The sequence below is a fragment of the Lacerta agilis genome, chromosome 9 (genome assembly GCF_009819535.1).
Source record: "Lacerta agilis isolate rLacAgi1 chromosome 9, rLacAgi1.pri, whole genome shotgun sequence".
Lineage (NCBI taxonomy): Eukaryota > Metazoa > Chordata > Lepidosauria > Squamata > Lacertidae > Lacerta > Lacerta agilis.
In genome coordinates this window covers 36319416-36340327 of record NC_046320.1, presented here as the reverse complement: position 1 = coordinate 36340327, position 20912 = coordinate 36319416, and the positions used below count along the sequence as shown (strand labels likewise).

At 38.6% G+C, this 20912-nt stretch overlaps 1 protein-coding gene across 2 annotated transcripts in view; it reads left to right on the top strand.

Moving 5' to 3' along the window:
• Positions 1-20912, top strand: part of FAM160A1 (family with sequence similarity 160 member A1) — a 75275-nt gene that overhangs the window by 15755 nt on the left and 38608 nt on the right. For both annotated transcript variants that reach the window (XM_033161128.1, XM_033161130.1), the window contains exon 2: positions 19724-19933. In XM_033161128.1, the coding sequence (XP_033017019.1) occupies positions 19829-19933 (105 nt within the window). In that variant the 5' untranslated portion in view covers positions 19724-19828. The remainder of the gene's footprint in view (positions 1-19723; positions 19934-20912) is intronic.

Genomic DNA, 20912 nt, shown 5'->3' with positions numbered 1-20912 from the left:
ATCTGTTCTAATCAAAATATTGCCCTGTAATTTGCTACTGAGCTCTATAGGTGGGTTTTCTGGGGGGGATGAATTGAAATGTTTTGTGGAAAATATTACTATTTAAAGTAGGTTAGTGTGGCTCGTGTAATTTGGAATGAAAAATTATAGCTTTCACTGGAAATTTTTCTCATGCCCTAGAGCAATGGTTCCCAAACTTTCCTCTCCACAGACCACTGGAAAATTGCTAAGGATTTTAGCAAACCACTGAATGATGGTAGCAATTGTAATGCTCTGTGCTAGATGCTGTATGATTTTAGATGTATTTTTATAGCTTCTTTTATTTCTTTTATGGTATTACAATTTAAATTCTAAACTGCAATACAATAAAGTACAATATATAATTTGAATTCCACAAAACTCAAAAAGTATAATACAATGTTAGAAATAAAAAAGCAGTAAAATACAATAACATTAATATGAATATTAAATGCATTGGATGTTCTGTCTCACATTGTCAGCCACAAATTCACAGACACACCATGGGCCACCTGAATGAAGCTCGTGGACCACAGTTTGGGAACCTCATGTTAATTTTTTGTCCCAGTACACTACAGATATTCAAGCTGAAATATTTGAGTGAGGGAAAGTTAAAAACATCCTTAATGTGGTGTTAGGTAGAATCTTTTTACTATATGAATGCTTCTAAATATTTAAAGATGTTAGCATTTACTTCCCTTACATTGTTTACATTGAAGAAGAAAAACAACTCAGCTACTGAAAACTGTTGACATACTAATAAACGTTTAGTAACCAAAGAACTGAGCATGATATGCAACTCACATACTGGTTAGGAGTAATCACCTGAAAAATATTAATTACAACTTTGAAACTGCCAAGCTTGGCTAATATTGTATTTGCAACTGACATTCATTTAGTCATTGCTACTAATGAATGTATGAAAAGAAAATTCTGTGGCAGAATAAAGCACTGGAGATTATATGCTTTAGCAAATTTTCAATGGAAAATTCTATTCATTATATCACTGCTGTTTGTCTCTGATAGCAATTACTTCCCTGGTGAGTGAAGGAGTAGAAAACAGGTACTCTGCTAGTGCAAGTAGCTAGAATATTTGGCCTGAGTGTGGATATCAGTGTTCAAATTCCCACTTCCCCAAGAAGCTCATGGTGTCTGTCGACTTGGGTGTGTTGCTATCTTGTCAGCCTAATGTACTTCAGAAAGTTGCTGTGAGATAAAATGGGAACCCCATGTATGGTGCCATGACTTTCTTGTTAAGAAAGGACAAGATAAACTATCATGGCCTTCTTTACTATCTGTCTTGTGCTGCCACAGCTATTACAGGTGCACATCCTATCTATTTAAAGATTGGACCGGCAGCGTTAGTTGTTCAGTGCTTCAGTTCCTGCTTGGAAAAGGCATGCCACTAAATTGCACATATGGCTTTTCCATCCCCCGTTTGCTGAAAATGGCAAGCAAAAGCAAGTTGAATGCAATGTGTTGTACTTTTTCTTTAATGAGGAGTAGCTCCTAGGATACTGTGTTGTAGTCTGTTCTTAATCTGTTCCTATTATTATTATTATTATTATTATTATTATTATTAAGATTTACATACTGCCCTTCATAATAAGATTTCAGGACAGTTCACAGAATAAAATACAGGATAAAAACAAGTAAATAATTAAAACAAAACAGCAAAACGATGACCCCTCCCTTTCCACAGACACGTTTAAAAGGCTGTGGAATATTAACCAAAGACCTGAAGAAGAATGTTGTCTCCTGGTGCCTAAAATATATATAATGAAGGTGCCTCTGTGTCTGTCTCTCTGTCTCTCTCTCTCTGTGTGTGTGGCTTGGTATGAGCAAACCAGAAGCAAGCCCTTCAATGCCTTTCTGGCTGTTCTTGTGGGACATGAGAGAACAATGAAGCAAGGGTTTAACCATATTTTTCTGGTTTGGTTATCATGGAAAACTAGTTTAACAAGCCAGAATATCAACACCAAAGCTGATTGTTTGAAGGAAGGAGTATGCACATGTTGAGACCTATCTGTAACTTTTCTGTCAAGTAATGAAAGTTAATTTTCATTATGCACGTACAGAGCTAAAGAGAACATGACTCTTTCTGTCTACCTTCTGCTAAAATGGGCAAGGAAAGAGAGGAGGAAATGTGCAGACACACAGCTCCCCCCATATTATTATTATTATTATTATTATTAATAAAAGAACAGCAATTAACATTCACGCATTCCATCACCACCCAAGTATCAATTTATTATATTAAACTTTTTAAGTTTTTAAACAAAGATATCATTCACAAGTTGCTATGTAACCATGTTCTATCGATGTTTCATATGTAGTAAAACTATGCCACGTTGATTTTTAAAAGTTGTGTCTTGTTTTTGACCCGATAAAGCAAACCAAAGTTCTTTTATTTCATAGGACATTCTTGTTTACAAACATTGACAAGGCGTACATGATTTCCTTTTTTAAATTAATATAAAGAAATAGGTATTTGGTTGCAGTCAGATTTAAGTGTTCCTGGAACAGTGCTGTTTATTATTATTATTATTATTTTAAGCCAGTGCGTTTAACTTGTTTTTAATGCAAATCAATTTTTTCTCTACCTTGATTTAGATGTAAGGATTGGTGGAGTAAATAAAGAAAGCACATATGCAAGGTCGAATGAGGGCTTCTAACCCATGTGCAAACCAAATCCAGATTTTGCTGCTTGGATGATCTTGGCATGAGGTCACATGATTCTTTGTATTAGATTTCAGTTTAGTTAGGCCTGTTGGCATAACACAAAGCTGCACCATAATTTTCTAGAGTTAGTGGCATGGAAGGCATTTGCCTTTTCAATTGCTTACAAATGTAATAGGTGGAATTTATGTGAAATGGCAAAGTTGCCAGAATAGCCCAATAACCTAATCAATCATGCTCATAAAGGTAAAGGTAAAGGGACCCCCTGACCATTAGGTCCAGTCATGTCCAACTCTGGGGTTGCGGCGCTCATCTCACGTTACTGGCCGAGATAGCTGGCGTACAGCTTCCAGGTCATGTGGCCAGCATGACAATGCCACTTCTGGCAAACCAGAGCAGTGCACGGAAATGCCGTTTACCTTTCTGCCGGAGTGGTATCTATTTACTGGTATCTACTTGCATTTTTGACGTGCTTTTGAACTGCTAGGTGGGCAGGAGCTGGGACCGAGTAACGGGAGCTCACCCCGTTGCAGGTATTCGAACCACCGACCTTCTGATCAGCAAGCCCTAGGCTCAGTGGTTTAACCCACAGCGCCTTTCCCAACTTGGTACATTCCAGCTGTTTTGGGCTGTTCCGTGCTGGCTGGGTCTGATAGGAGTTAGTACCCTCCATCTGTCCTAGACCAAAAGTTGGGCAAGATTGTTCTAGAATCTAGGTAATATTGTTTTGGAAACTGATATCTTCCCAGTTTTTATGCAAAGCATGTTTATAAAAACCTGTACATGGAAATGTATGTTTGTGAGATATGCCTTATGTTTGTGACTCACACATGGGGAAAATTGAGATGAATGGGTAGACTTGTAGACTTGATGTGTAGTTAATTTGCTCCTTCCTTCCATGCCATTTTTAAAATTAATTTATCTTCAAGCCTGGCATCTTTTTGCTATATATACCTGTGGCATCACAATAATGATCATTTTGTCTCATTCAAGTTGCTGGTATATATTTTATTTGGCTTGTCCATGGAGTTTTCTTGGCAGCGATACTGGAGTGGCTTGCCAGTTCCTTCTCCAGGTGGATCATGTTTGGTCCAAACTCTCCACTATGACCTGTCCATCTTGACCTGTCCATAGCTTCCCTGAGTAATTCAAGCCCCTTCGCCACGACAAGGCAGTGATCCATGAAGGGGCAAGCCAAATAAGTTTGGCCAAACTGCGAGAGGCAGTGAAGGATAGGCGTGCCTGGCGTGCTCTGGTCCATGGGGTCACGAAGAGTCGGACACGACTGAACGACTGAACAACAACAACAATTTTATTTGGCTTACCTTGAAAATGGAAAAGTGTGGATTGTGTGTCCATTTGATTCTAATGTTTTTGGCTACTATAAAGTTATATTTTTCATGATTATACTATTTGCCCTAGGGAGCTACAGATCTGGAATTACGGATTTCATAGGGAGATTTTTACCTTAAAAGAAACTTGATTAATGAGTGATCAATTTAGGCATTGGGTCAGGTAGGAGGATATATGGACCAGAAAGCCTTTTCCTTCCTTTGTGTTTTTTAAGGTCAAGTTCTTTTATAAATTGAGTTGCAAATGAACACTGTATATCTGGTAGAAATGAAAGATGAATTGATATAATTAAAGAGAGGCTGTTCTAAGAGCTTCTGCTAAATGAATTCTCAAAGAAGAGCTGCGGTTTCCTGAAGTGAGAAATTAACAAGAAAGTGCTCTTTGCATTTTAATGGTGCATAGTACGGTAGAATTGTTAGCTGAAGCCAAAGGCAAGCGCTCCAGTATTTTGAAGGTGGGAATGGAGGGTGTCTGTACTTTGGTTTTCAATTCTGTCTGTTGCAAGATACTGAAACAATACATGAGAATATAAGCAGTTAAATATTCTAGATTGCATGTATTTTTGGAGCATTCTGAGAATAGCATTTAATAGGTCGGTTACTATTTTCTGTGGAGAAACACTGTCAAATAACTATCCATCAAATATGATTTGTATGATGGATAAACATGTCGTGTGTTTTTCTTTCACTGTTCTTATGACTTGTTCCGTTTCTCTGATTTGCAAGTTGGGTATTGTCTGGGGAAGGAGAACCAACATACTGTACAGACCTAGAATTTTTAGAAAGGACCAAGGAATAAACAGTTTAGTGTTTGCATAGGAATTGGAAGGAGAGTGATGTAAGGCAGAGGTAACTAACTAATGATGATTACTGTTTTCCCAATCAATCTCTTTTGGGCATATTGCTGTTAATGGCTCACCATCTGAATCATAAATGTATGTATGCAAATCCTTTAAGGCTCATGGGTGATGCTCAAGCTACTTACAAACACAGGACCACCATAGAAAAGGATTAAAGATTTATCATATGTTGTTATTGGCCTTTATTGGCATAAGTTTAAACAATAAAATCATACAAAGTCATCCAAATACATTGATAATCCAAACACTAGATAGCCACCATTGAATAAGCCAGGCAACTTTAGCTTTAGCTTTAAATACCCTGAAACAATCTTGGTAGTTTCAGGAGTATCATCCCTCAACAAATACTGGATTACAGACTCTTTGTGAATCGATATTTTAAGCTGTAAAGGAGTCACTAGGAGATTTCTGTGGAGGGTGTTGAGAAGAGGGCAATCCAAAATTATGTGATGTTTACGGTACTTATTACAGGAGCAGAATCTGTTCTGGAAGGGGATTTTTTTTTAAAAAAAACAACCTTCTGAACAAAACATGAGGGGAATGTATTTAGACGAGCTAGCAAAAAGGCTCTGCAATGCAATGGAGTATCTAAATTGTAAAAGTAATTAGGTATTACTCCGTGGTGGGGTTGCATAAGCAGATGAACATACAAAAGACTGGGAGGGGTAGAGTTTTTGGATTTCATGATCTACCAGTCTCTCCTTGATGAGAGAGATTTGTGACTCATCCAAATAGAAGAAGGGAATCTATTGTGATCCCTATTTGCCTGAGTTTGAAAGTAATATCAGAAAACCATGTAAAATTACGTGTATCTCTCAATAAAGAAGTTAGTAAACCTTCTGGGTCTGTATTAAAGTGAAATTTTACCCAGTATTTGAAGGTCATAATCCTGCCCCTAGATTATAAGAGATGGTGGTCTAACTCTGCACACATAGCCACATAGGAGATGCATTTTGGAGCTCCTAGAATTTGTTGGAAGAAGGATGCCTCAACTTTGTTGTTAAAAGTCAGTTATCCATAAGGGAATCCCATAAAGGTGTACAAAACAGTTTTGTGCTATAGGCCCTAACCGCTGCATGCACATTCTGGTTACCATCGAAAAAATAGAATCGTTTAATTTGTGCTGCAGAGCAACTTGGCTAAGTTGGTTATCCTGTTACGATGGGTCGCCCATTTTAGATTGGAATAAAAGGTGATCCCTAAATATTTGAAGCTTTTAACTTGAACACCAATACACCTGATCACCAATACACTATTTAGATGGATCATATATCCTAATAGCTTCCCAATGTGCTCAGAGATACATGTGTTAATTGCATTATTCCCTAGAGGTAGATTTAACTTGTAAGATACAGACTTGGTCAAGATCAACCAGTAACATTTACAATTATGCTGAGACTTCATACTGAGATTTCTCCAGTCTTGAGCCCACCAATCCAGCAATTGTCCATTTCCTATTTTTTCCAATCTCTGTACATACAGGGCAGTACTAATCAGAAATGCACAAAATACTCTGACGGGTTGTATTCAGCTGAGTCTGCCTTGGAGTAGACTACTTGATATTAATGAACCTAAGCTGAACATGTCCATTGACTTCAAGGGGTCTACTCTGAGTAGAAATCACACCGAATATCACCCATTATTCCATACTAAAAATGTGCTATGTGCAAGAGGCTTTCTTGGTTGTGGCAACCTACTTGGGAAATTCTCTTCCTGTGAAAGCTTGCATGGCTCCTGCATCAATGCATTCCACCCAACATCTCAGACCTTTTAATATGGTAAGAAACTTTTATGCTGCTGCTTGATTTATTATGTATTTATTGTAATTTAAAATTAGTTGCCATTCAAATCCCTGCAATTAAAGTCATGACGAACTTGTTCAAGTAATATAGATTGCATCCAGTCCTATATCTTTAAAAGAAAAACAAAAATTCCCCAATGTGACTGCCTCTGGAATTATAGTGGTACCTTGGTTCTCAAATGCCTTGGTATTCAAACAACTTGGAACCAAAGCACTGCAAACCCGGAAACAAGTGTTCCGGTTTGCTAGCTTTTTTTGGAAGCCGAACATATTCTGTTTTAAGTGTTACGCTTCTGATTTGAGTGCCACACTTCCGTTTTGAGTGTTACACTGAGGTCTCTGTTTTTGCTATTTATTTTGTGTTTTTGTTTTTGTGGGTTTTTTTTGTTTTTTTTTGTTTTTGTTACTGTGTGGAACCCAGTTCAGCTACTGATTGATTGATTGATTTTCTAACTACAGTACATTGTTTATTGCTTTCATTTGATGGATCAATTGTCTCATTAGTAAAATTCAGGTGAAATTGCTGTTTTAGCAGTTGATTTTCAAAAGTCTAGAACGGATTAATCCATTTTGCATTACTTTCTATAAGAGAGCATGCCTTGGTTTTGGAACTCTTTGGTTTTGGAACAGACCTCTGGAACGGATTAAGTTTGCGAACCAAGGTACCACCGTATTTATTGAAGGCTGCTTTAGAAATTAATTAAATAAAAATATATAAATGCTAAGTATTATTTCTAAAAATTAAATCCTCCCCCCTCCCCCGGAACAAACATTTAAGGCCTTTGCTGAGATATACAGAATAATTGCTGAAATTTGGACCCTACTATTTGCATTCTAAAGGCAGTGTCTCAGAGCTTGCTGCTAAATGATATAGATGACAACAAAAACTGGCTGTGGAACAGGGCTATAAAATTATGCATTGGATAGTTCAATATGCGCTTCTGCTATACTACTGGCACAGGACAATATATTTTGTTTTCCAAAAGCAAAGCAGTTAGATTGGTGAGATTTAAACCATCTGCATACTAGATTAAATTGTCCAAGGATTATGGGAATATTTGCAGACGTGCTGTAAAAGCTATGAAGTAGAACAGATTATTCTGTACATGGCAAAGAGAAAAATCTATTATATAAAGGAATTTGGCTGTAAAGTCTTCTGATGAAGTTGATTTAGTGAGTCAGATGTCCATATGCTTTTCCTGTCAGAGAGAATTCTTGATTGAAATATGTAGTATGTTTTGTTTGTTTTGTTTTTAGAGTACACAAATCAGCAGTTTTCAATTATAATCTGATATCTAGTTCAATGGCTCATGCTACTATATGCAGTAATATACAACGAGGCTCTGTGCTCTCCTTTTGACATTTATGAAACAACCTGCTGCTGGCTGAATGCTGCTTTGATCTGTGCATGATATCCTAGATACAGATGAAAATGTTGTTTGGCGGGATCAGATGTTACTCTTCTACATGGGAAAATGAGAAGAGCAGATGAAGAAGTGCTAGACTGTTGATAATTTCCTTATTCCAGATCCACAAACGTATCATCAGATGAACTCCTACTTGGTGTTTTGTCTATTCCTGCTCCTTATGGATGACAGCTGTTAAAAGAAATTGAAACTGAAACTTTTCAAAAATGTCACTGGTTATGAAACTGAATATGCTTGTAGGCCTACTGTAAACAACATTTCATTTTAAATGGTAAAAGTATGCTGTCAGTAAAAACAATGTAGTCTTGAGAAACATGTCCTTGTACGACTTCTAAGTATTTAGTAATCAGTCAGTTTGAGACTTAATGTTGCCTGCCTCTTCCTGAAAATTCCTGTTCCTTGTAGATCCAAGTGGTATTTTGATTCTGATGTTGTTTAATATTAATTTAGACTTCTAGAGCGTAGAAAGCATGGAAGAGATGTTGGCCCTGTCGAGAGATGTTACAATCCAGAAGCTCATTCTGGAGCACTTACTGTATATTTTGATCACATATTTTGTACTTGCAGTTAGGATGGCTAAAGTGTAGTTGAAAGCTGTTCCCTGTCTTCCCAATTACTGACACTGAGTTTTTGTATATTCAACTTTCTTGTTTCTGAGCACTCTTGTGATCAAATTTTCCATGAATTTTTCTGAATTCAGAATTCTTCTGAATTTTTAACATGAATCTAACTGCCTTAGCCATAACTTTCTTAGCCACTTTGCACTGACTGTGAAACCAGCCAAGTTGTGTTGATTGTGTGTAGTTACTAATTGTAGAAGTTATCAAATAGGGCCTGAGCTCTGTGACAGTTTGCTGGAAGGCATCAACAAGATTTGCTCAAAAAAAGTTGACACAATCTTGTCAGATGACAGTGTCTCTTGAATATTGCTGCTCAATCTGAGATCATTTCAGTATTTTCATGGCCTGTATTTCTCCACACACACTTGCAGATTTGGTTGTTAGTGTGCATTCTATTCTGAGACACAGAGTCACTGTTCTAACACTTCAAAGTTGTTCACAAAAGTGAAAAATGTAGGAGAGATGATAATGTGATCAATAGCACTTCCACCACGTTTTTTTCATGCGAGCCTCGTGCACTGAAAACCCATGCTCCGCTACTGAGTGTAGGGTAGAGAGAGAGAAAATGGTTAGACCTAGGCCAGTAGCTATCAATTTCAGCTCCTTATCTGAAAAATACAAGTGTTAATTAGTGAAACAAAGAAGTTAAGGCTTGTAAGGCAACCAAACTAAATAAAGAGCAAACTATATTCAAAATCAGTATAGTGATAGACAGACTCTATATGAAAACCTAAACAAGTATGTAAAATCTATTTTTAAAAAGGACCAAAAGTTTTAAGTAGTTTCAGTCTTCCTGAGATCCATTCTGCTCAGTTGGTTGGTACAAAGTGCTTTTCTAAAAATACAAAAAAAAGTGAATTGTCTGTCTTTTTAAAAACAGTATGTGAATGCCTGGCTTATAGTTAGGTGGACTATAGGATTTCTCATGTGTAAATTAAAAGTGTTCCAACTTGGGAGAAGGACTATAGGAGATTAACTTCTGGCTTATTCCTGAGTGAGTGAATTGCACTTGTGTGCTTAGATTTAGACATTCACTTGAGCAGTGCTCAGATTGGCAGGTTACCAGCGCTGCATGTTGGATTTAGTTTGTTTATTTGCTTGAACAGGTTTTCATATGAGAGGCCCTAAGAGAGACTTACTGAAAGAAAAAGTGGAATAAAAAAAACATGCAGAATGAAGAATAATTAAAAGAGAAGGACTCTTCTTCCAGATGAAGAGAAAGTGTGCCCTGCCCTGTTTTGAACTTCTTGAAGAACAAAATGGGGCTATTAATCTCAAATGGAAAACCAAGAGGAGTACATTTTTAAAAATGCTAAAATAATATATGGAATTTAAAAACGTATTGAGTTTTGACTTATTGTATATAAATGAATTCATTCCTAGGTATTCTTTCCAATCATATCCGTATGTATTTAAGTAGTTAAAAGAAGATCACATTGTGGCTAATCCTAAACTAAATAATCACAGACCTTTTTAGAGATGTTTTAGAATTACAGTATATTTTACATACTTTAAAAGTATCCTGTACATAAATGTAGCCACAAACTTCTTGGGCTTTGTGGAGACCATGTTCTAATAGCATCTCGTTACTCAGATTTGTACTCCCTCCCTTTCTCAACCAGAGATAGAACTATCAAGAAATTGCCCTTGGCTCATCATCAGAGAGCATCAATCACTAAGGGTGGAATTCAGTGTTGTGCTAATGCGATAGTTCTGTCACTGCAAGCATTACCTGACAGAATGACATCCCCTCTACTCCCCCATGCAGTATTCTGAGGGTTCTCCTGACCCCCCAGAACAGTTTTTTGGGGGTGGGGTGTGTGCTAGCAGAAGTCCTTGTACTGGTTTCTTCTAGCACATCAGATTACCGGGTAGTTGAATCCAGTCCTCTGTTGCCACTTCAGATGCTGCAGCACAGATAAACTTGTCCCACTGAGGTTAGATTAGTGTTGTATACTGAGGAAATGGTCCATAAGTTCTGTCTAATTTGTCCATGAAGGCCTATAACTTCAATTTTGTAAATAATCCCTGGTGCCGTACTGTGCTTCTATTAGTTATCTAAGGTCAGTGCCATGGTATTCCAGAACTCATTTAGTGGTCCATCAGTGGCTTGTTCAATAATTGCCTTGCATGATCTGCTCTTAGGCAACCTACAAACCTTCTTTCCATAACAGAGTTACATATTGACTGGAGTACTGACATAATAGCACCAGTATGTGCGAATTGTAAGTATATAACACTGAAGTGTTAGCTAAAAGTAAATGTGTCTCTGTTCAGGGTTCCAGTCACCAAATTCTTCTGGACTTTCTCAGCATTCTATAAACTGTAGAGGGATCAAGCATGACACATCATTTTGCTAAGCTCTGGTTTTCAATTTTTTGTTCCATTAGCCCTGGAGGCCACTGACCACATTCAGTTTTTATTGGTATGGTGCCCCCCTTTTTTAAATAAAAAAAGCTTTCTATTTTTGCATCCTTTGGGACCACCGATGATGATCTCAATTGACCATAGTATGCTTCTGAAGCATCTCAGAGAGGTGGGGGTTGCGGGCACTGTACTTCAGTGGTTCCACACCTACCTCCAGAGTCGTTTTGTCATGGGAGCACTGTGGGAGTTGTCCTGTGGTATCCCACAGGATTCTATCTTGTCCCCCATGCTGTTTAACATCTGTATGAAGCCTCTATGAGCTGTCATCAGATTTGAAGTGTCATCAATGATCAGATGACATCCAGCTATGTCTCTCTCTTCCATCTGAATCAGGAGAGGGAGGTGAGGTATTAGACCAGTGCTTGGAGGTGGTGATGGGTTGGATGTGCATCAGTAAACTAAAGTGGAATCCTGAAAAGACAGAAGTGTTATGTGTCCCATGTTCTCACAGCTGGGAGGTGCGGAGGCGGCATCCCCTAGATGAGATTGCACTCTCCTAGAAGTAGAAGGTTTGCAGTTTGGGGGTGCTCCTAGCTGGTGACCTTTGTGTCTAGGAGTACCTTTTCCAGCTCTGGTTGGTTTGCCAGCTACCAGCTTGCCTTTTGGACAGAGATAATTTAACCATTGTACTCCAGGCACTGTTAACTTTCAGATTGGATTATTGTGATGTGCAGATTGGATTGTGAGAGCCAGTGTGGTGTAGTGGTTAAGAGCGGTAGACTCGTAATCTGGTGAACTGGGTTCGCGTCTCCGCTCCTCCACATGCAGCTGCTGGGTGACCTTGGGCTAGTCACACTTCTTTGAAGTCTCTCAGCCCCACTCACCTCACAGAGTGTTTGTTGTGGGGGAGGAAGGGGAAGGAGAATGTTAGCCGCTTTGAGACTCCTTCGGGTAGTGATAAAGCGGGATATCAAATCCAAACTCCTCCTCCTCCTCCTCCTCCTCCTCCTCCTCCTCCTCCTCCTCTTCTTCTTCTTCTTCTTCTTCTTCTTCTTCTTCTTCTTCTTCACTATGTGGGGGCTGCCCTTGAAGATGACTTGGAAACTTCAGTTGGTCCAAATTGTAGCCGTCAGGTTACAGGGTGGGGTTCCGTTTAGATCTCATATAACCCCTATTTTAAACTGGTTGCCAGTTCATTTCTGGGCTCAATTTGAGGTGTTCACATTAGTGTTTAAAACACTAAATGACTCGGGCTTCTTTACAAACCCTCCAGGGTGCTGAAGTCAGCAGAGGGGACCTCTTGGTAGTCCTTCCACCTTCAGAATGTGGCCCAGGAGAGGGCACTCTCTGTGGCGGCCCCAAAGCTGTGAAAACCCACCCCCAGAGGTACACCTGGCATTTTTATTATACAGCTTCCGGTGAATGCCGAGGATGCACATTTTACCCTGGCTTTTGGCACTTGAGATATATAGTTTTAGGACCCACCTTATTTGGGGAATTGCAAGTTGTTTTAAATGGAGTTTAATATTGTGTTTTAATATCCGCCCCAGGATATTCCCTTGTAGTGAAGGGAGGGTAATAAATAAATAATAATTATATATATATATATATATATATATATATATATATATATATATATATATATATATAAAATATGCCACTTGTCCTGCAACTGATATATGCTGGCTAGGATGCTGACTTCCTATAATTTTTCAGAACTGTTGGCCCAGTGGCAAAGAAATGACAACTTTTAAGCACTTAAAGATAACATGGTTCATACTGTTAAGATTGCTTGACCTTCCATTATCTCCTCGACTCCTTTCCAGCTCTGTACCTTTTGCTTTAACATCATCAGTGCAATTGGGTTTTTCTCTTAATAAATAGCAATCAATCTTGATGTCATGTGTTTACAGTTTTCCAGTGCAGAGGCTTCCGTTAATGAACGTGATCATTTACACAGTGTCACTGTAGTATTGGCATGCTAAATAATTTAGCAGGCTGTGGCAGGTAGATAGCTGTGTAGTGTCTCTGTTACTATGGCAATACATTTCCTTAATGCAAATATTAGTCATTCTGACTATGTGGATCTCTAGAAATTTATTAGTGAGGATGGAGAATTTAGCCTGGAGTGATTCATTTTCCATGCTGGCTCAGTGTTGAGTCTGGTTTTGGTGAGCCAAATTTGCTTGATAGCCATAAATGCAGACGGCAGGTAGCCTTTATTCAGAATAACCTTCTTAATATTTCACTACTTTTTTTTTTTGAAGCCACTTCCTACCCTTGGCAATAATGGTTTTCTCGGTTTACTTTGTTGACATTAGATGGAAATTGGTGACAGTGAAACAGGAAGGGGTGGAGAGCAGGTTTGGTGAACCATTCACCCTCAACACCATATCTGGTTCAATTTTCATTTAAAACTTCTACAAATGGGTGACTTACAAAATACAGTGAGCAAGGCCCCTATCTTCAGGTTTGTTGCCAAATGAACTCAAGGCACTTAGGAAAGATTTAGATTTTCATTATATATGGTTTCAGCAGTTTCACCAAACTGCTATGTGACCTTTCCTAAACAAGTATAATGCAGAATGGTGATGGTTAAGACTTCCTGCTGACATTTTGGTGCCCTGGTTTTGTCCATCACAGCATATAAGAAGAAATGGTGCTTTTCTTAGAATTCATATTCTCCTAACAGTGCAATTCTATGCATGTTTACTCGCAGTATAGCCTTCTGAGTTCTGTGGGACTTACTTCTTGGTAAGTGACATAATAAAGCAGGCTTAAGCTTCCTGCGTGTCCATGGAGCTTGTGTTTCTTTTTAGTCTTGCATCTCTTTGGGTTTTTTTCCCTTGAATTGTTGCCTGCACTGTTTTCTTGCCTACTACGTGTTTTCCCTAGTTTTCCTGGGCTAAGTCCTGTCTTGTTTTTGTTTCCTTTTTTTTTACTTGGGATGTGATTTATACTCATCCCTGCCTTGATTGTGTGCAGACTCTTTAAGAACAGAATCTAATGAAAGTATCAATATTTCTATATGGATGGTCTCAATCCTATATGGCTGCTAGTTTTCACCCCTGAATCTTGCTTACATCACGTCTTCTGGCCTTGGGCCATGCTTCTATGTTTCTTCTACCTCTCCACTGACTTCTGCATCTACTCACATCCTGGACTAAAAATATTATTCCTAGGAAAGACCCTGTCTACAAAAGACATAGCTAACCTCCTCACCCCACTAATTAATCTTTTTTATAAATAACTGTTCTATTTATTCATAAAATAATCACAGGCCACTCACTCTTTCTAATTGACCTACCTAAACCACAGAGCCTAGGGCTTGCTGATCAGAAGGTTGGCAGTTCGAATCCCCACGACGGGGTGAGCTCCCGTTGTTCGGTCCCAGCTCCTGCCCACCTAGCAGTTCAAAAGCAAGTCAAAGTACAAGTAGATAAATAGGTACCGCTACGGCGGGAAGGTAAACAGCGTTTCCGTGCGCTGCTCTGGTTTGCCAAAAGTGGCTTAGTCATGTTGGCCACATGACCCGGAGGCTGTACGCCGGCTCCCTCGGCCAATAAAGCGAGATGAGCACTGCAACCCCAGAGTCGCCCATGATTAGACGTAACGGTCAGGGGTCCCTTTACCTTTACCTTTACAAGGATAAAAGGAATTTGTAGTGAGAGAAGCAGTGTTGGCTGCTTGGAGGGCAGAAGGGGATTAAAATATGTGTTTGCTGACATAATATTCTGAAAGGGCAAAGCCACACATGAACTACTAGTAATAAGAAACCAAACATTATTTGGTTCTATACACTGTATATGCTGTTCTGTATTCTGTGTAATAATCTTGGGTATTCTTAGCAAGTACTTTTAGCAAGACACTGTCCTCCCTCCTTCCCTCCTTCCCAATAATTGCTCCATTTATTCAAGCAATAGTTGCACAAATAAGCATGATTCTAATATACTGTTCACTTGATAAAGTTTAATGTTATCCTTTGAAATTAAACTTTTCAAGCATTATTAATAGTGCTTATAATAAAGGTTACTGTGATTTGAAATTTAACATTAAAACGGAGGTGATTGCACTCTAGGCTTAACATTGAGAGAGAAGGTATATGTGCATATTTAACCAGCATAATGAATTGCAAGTTTCGCTTATTAGTTCTAAACAGAGCTATGCGCTGCTTGTAATGGTCCAGTAATCTGCTGCTACTGTCTCTTGATACAGCAAGGAGATGAGTGCCTTAACAAACATTGTATTCCTTTATTAAATTTAAAGCTTCTTCTGGGGTGGTTAATGTTAGTGGCATCAATGAACTTCTCAACAGCATAACTCCTGGGTAAGCATTCATGTCAGTTTCGGGTTGCCATATTTTGAAGAGCCAAAAAGATACATTTGCCAGCTTCTACTTTTAACTATGGATCGCTATGGTGAATGTCATTTTACATACCCATATAAAAGACAACATATGGCAACCCTGTTTCAGTTGAAATTGCATGTATCCTGGATTGCCTCAGATTTAAAACTTGTCAGCATTCATGAGAAATGATTGTTCTGTACAGATGGAGTATTAGGCGGATATCCACAGATTTATGAATTCACACGCCAGCTTGCTAAGGGCAAGTATCTTCAGACAAGGAGGCCACCCAATATATCATAAAGCCAATATGTCACAGAGCCAGTTGCATTTATACAGAACTTGTATTCTGATTTTGTTTAATACAGTAGTTGTTTCCAACAGAAATGAACTCTTGTGCCATTGGAATTTGTTGTGCCTCCAAGTAATGAGGTAGTGTCCTTGAATTACAACCAATTTGTGCCCTAAAACACTCCTAGGCTGGTTTGCAAGTACAGCAGTTGCTCAAATTTATTTTCTCTTGACCAGCATATTTTAACTTACTTTCAGTTAAAAGCTATTGGGCAGTAATTCTCCTAAAGACGATAGAACAAAAGAGCATGCAGTATTATCCAGCGGTGACTTTCTACTGATAGAAGGGAATCGACAGGAACAAGAAAGGAGGCAATTTTCAGCAGTGTACCATACCTCTAAAATTGCCTCCAAATGAACCTACGGGTTAAACTGTTCTTTTACACAAGTATTCCAATGCTCTTTTAAAAAGTGGAAGTATATAGCAGTCCTGCATATCTCATATGCTAGAATGGAGACTCTACGATTTTAAGACCAAGGGTATAAGCACCTGTGTTATGGGGTGGACAATCTGAAACAGTAGGGCTTATGTGGATACAGAAAGCAAACAATAGAAAGCAGTGGAAAGAACTTGGAAGAGGCACATATACAAATATGAATGTGAGACAATGTGAAGAGAAAGAGGGTTTTGACATGCACATGTGTTTTCCTAACCCCTGTGGCACAGTATTTTTGAATTTAGAAATATGTGTAAGAATTCATGCAGTTACTTGTCTTATCCTCCTAGGGGCTGCTATTTCCTTGCAAGATCTGTGTGTGCTTGCTGCTTTATACTTGAATGTGTTGGAGAAAAACATTTCACTGAAAATGTGAACCAAATTGTAATTCATTTTAAAGCAGGTGCAGTGGCTCAAATTGGTGGCTGAAACCCGCCCCCCATAAAAAAACTTAGTATTTTGGTAAAAGGACATACCATAAGCAATTGAGTCTGCAGAACTGTAATCTTGGTTTACACAATAAATATTCCCCAACAGTTGTGACTGAATAAATTGAAATGATTTTTGATTGCTACTGTGTTGATTGCTACCTTTAAAGCAAACATATGTATAATTGATTTTTTTTTGTCAATCCATTTGAACAGTCTCATGATGAAGTACACTCTAGTCCAGTAGTCCATGAAACTTTACTTCATAATAAATTTGTTAATATCAAGAAGTGTCATACAACTCTTATTTTTGGTTTGTTGCAGCAAATGCAACAAACATGCTTACCTTTCTGGAAACTGTGAAGGGAGGCTGTAATTCACATTCTATTTAGTTTCAAAATAACTGGGAATCTAGTGTAGGGAAGGGAATTTCTCTGTTTTTGTTTTGACTCTGAATAAGTGAAAACACTCTGCCTCTCTGTGATAAAGTTGAATTTACTTGTTAAAACAATCCCACTCAGTAGAACACTTATTGAGAAGAAAACCTTTTCTCTCATTGTATTCTTGCTCACCCTGTCACTGTCCAGATCACTCCTTGTTAAACTACTTGCCTCTTTCGTTCTCCAAATATTTCTGGTTCCACTTAGCTCATATGAGAATCTGTTATAGTATAAAAGAACACCATCTCCCTGAATAGATGAACTGTATACTCTCAGAACTTCCATCTAGTCAGAACTGAGCTTGTTTATTGGTCTTTATCCAACTCATTACTGATTCCAGTCACCGGTTCAGCACATTCACAGTCTTATGTTAATCTGACATCAGTAAATTGCCACCCGTAAATTGATAAAAACTTCCCCCAAATTTCAGAATGACTTATCCCAGCAATATCTTAGATCAGGGGTCAGCAAACTTTTTCAGCAGGGGGCCGATCCACTGTCCCTCAGACCTTGTGGGGGGGCCCGGACTATTTTTTTTGGGGGGGGGATGAACGAATTCCTATGTACCATAAATAACCCACAGATGCATTTTAAATAAAAGCACAAATTCTACTCATGTAAAAACACCAGGCGTCCCCACAAATAAGCCAGAGATGCATTTTAAATAAAAGGACACATTCTACTCATGTAAAAACACACTGATTCCCAAACCGTCCGTGGGCCAGATTTAGAAGGTGATTGGGCCTGTCCCTGGGCCTTAGTTTGCCTACCCCTGTCATAGATGTTAAAGAGCACGCAGGACAGTATAGAATCCTGTGGAAATCGATAGCACCATCAGTAGTGCCAGTATCAGCTGCAGAAATGGTCCTCCAAGATGAGAGCAGAACTCCCATCAGGCCCAGCACGCATAGCCACACCTGGAAGGCCAAAGGTTCCCCACATTTGTATTAGAGAGACATGGAATTAGTTGCAGTACAGTTTTATTAACTAAGCAAATGTTCGCTGGGCAATTTTGCTGCAAAAAGTTATTTTTTGGGGGTGGGGGTGGGGTGGGGATTATTAGCATGATGAGGCAGTTAATATTTACTTCCCAGCAGTTGTAAAGGTCTTTTGGTTTGTTCATAATGTCAAGCACATTTCTGAAATCAGCATAATTTGTCTTAATTTCCATACTTGTTAAGCAGCACAGTAATTAAGGTGGACCACTTCCAAGGTGGTTTACCAAGGACTAAATATGGAGCAGGAGTCCTAAGATGTATCACTTGGGTAGCAATAAACACATCCCTCACCCATTCCCATTAATTGCTCTGAAATGCAAAGAACCAGATAACACTGCTAGCGCCATGTGCCAAATAACAACCGAAATTGCAAACAAACAAATACAAAAATATTGTTTTGTCTTGTCTGTTGAGTCCAATATTCTAACTCTTGTTAGTCTGTTGTAGCACCTTCGATTAATGAATTTATTGTTGCATGACCATGTGTGTGGTCAGTTTCATAGGCTATGAAGCTGATTTATTTAATAACAGTTTTTGATAAACTATGACACAACAAGCAAAGATTTTGTGAAATGAAATGCTGGCTATTTCTCCTGGCTATGTGCGAGGAGAATGAAGAGCAGGGGAGCACACTAACCCAAGGCTTGGCTCAGGCTCCTTATAACTAGTGCGAAATCATGTTTTCACATGTGTGAATGTGACCAGGATGGTGGTATGCTGTCATTTATCTGACCAAAATGATGCTTTGATTACATGTAGGAACTTCTCTTTGTTTTCATGGCATTTTACCATTGGTACAAACCACAGTGTGGGCACCCTGTGCTCTTTCACATCCTGTAATTTCACACAGTTTGCTCTTATTAACAACAGCAGCAACAAAAAAAGGTCGTGTTTCTGAATGAATAGCTGTTTTTGTCAGAAATCTTTTTTAAAGGCCCTCAACCTTGCACATGCATTCAGCTTTTGTTGTTAGAATTGCTTAGTTACCAAGGATAATATAGGAAAAGGCATGATGTATTTTCACATGTACCAAATTTAGCTTTAATTCGCTTTTGTGTTCTTCCAATTGGTAACTCCCACAGAAGCCTATCAAAAGCTCTTTGCCTTTCTAAGCCAAGGACCCCATTCTAGTTATAAACATCCTTCACCATACTTTTCCCCCCTGGGGAGGAATGATAACTTTTCCCACAACATACTCCTGACTATGGTGTGCTGCAAAGAGCACAGAATCAAGAAATGATCACTTTGTCAGAAACATGGGTTAATCTAGTAAAACAATAAAGTACGTAAGAAGAACTTTTTTGGATCAAACCAAAGGCCTGCCTATCTGGTTCAGTATCCTGTATCCCATAGCGTCCAATGAGATGTCTATGGGAAGCCCACTAGCAAGAGATGAATGCAATATCCCTCTTCTGCTGTTTTCCACCAGGGATATTTAATACTATAAAGAAGTGAGAAGATGCAGACTTGTGTTGCAAGAGATCCAGGGCCATGTGTATAATCTCACATTATTCCCAGTACATATTTTTAAGTTGTTTTATGTTGCTGTTAAATCCCATATGTTTGTTCTTTATGAATTTTGATTTTGGTTTCTTTGCAGATCAAAGATGCTATCCAGACTTGACACTTGTGATGCAGTGATCAGCAACAGAAGAGAGCAAATGAAATTGAATGTGGCCTCATAGAATTGAACTTTGGAGAGTTTATGATGTCCACAGGTGCGAGTGGCAGGAAAAACCATCAGGCTGTGAGCCTCGAAGGAGTTGACCCAGAAACCTGCATGATAGTGTTTAAAACTCACTGGGCACAGGTAAAGTCGCTCAGGGAAGCTTTCCTTTTGTTGGTTTTTAAAGTTGGTTGCAGTGGAAAGAATCCATTCCAAAACAACAACAACCATCAAGAAACAACAAAAAGATTGGGAGTTGGTTTTAACTACCAATAAACAGCATGCAGTCTGTTCCCTAACACTCAAGTGTATTTTCTGTTCTTGTTCTGGAAAATGGTAAAATCTTGCTACTCCATTATTTAGTTAACATCACATGTAATAATAAAGGGGCATAGCTCTGTTTGATGGATAGGCTAGGGAAGGAGCTGGGAGATTTAGATTTTATGAAAGGAGATAAAATTTAGAATATAACTTTGAATTCTCGTGCTTTGACGGTCCAGTGGATTTTAAAGATAAGGCTCAATTATATATTAGTATTGGATGCAAACCTGCACATGGTTAGGCTGCTCAAATCCTATTGAAGCAGGCTTTGTGCAGGTGTTCAGACTAAGGAGGTGCATTTTATAGCACCAGGCAATGATCTCTTTTAATCCAGTATTGTTCACATTGACAGACACATGTCTACAGAAGTTGCCTTCCTCTGTTTTTGTCACCTGAGATCCTTCCATTGTAATGTTGGGGATTGACCTAACACACCCTCTTAGCGTTTATACAAGCAAATGATGCCACTTAATCATGGCTTCAGCTACCCAGCTCTCCCAGAAGTTGAATTAGCAAAAGACATTGTCAGTACTGAATTTGGTATTTGCGATTTGGTTGGCCAGCACTCCCAATTTTAATGTTTTTACTTACAAGGATTGTGACCAGTGGCAGCACGCTGTGTAATGTTATGAGGCAATTAAAGAACCATTGGGGTTGAAGACCAGAATATAAATACGTTAAATAAATAATTTTTTAACAAACCCATTAGATACAGTAGTGTATGAGCTGTTTAAATGTGCTTTCATAAATTAATTCCTATTGCTAATTTATAAGTTGTTTGTTACTTGATTAAATTATTAAT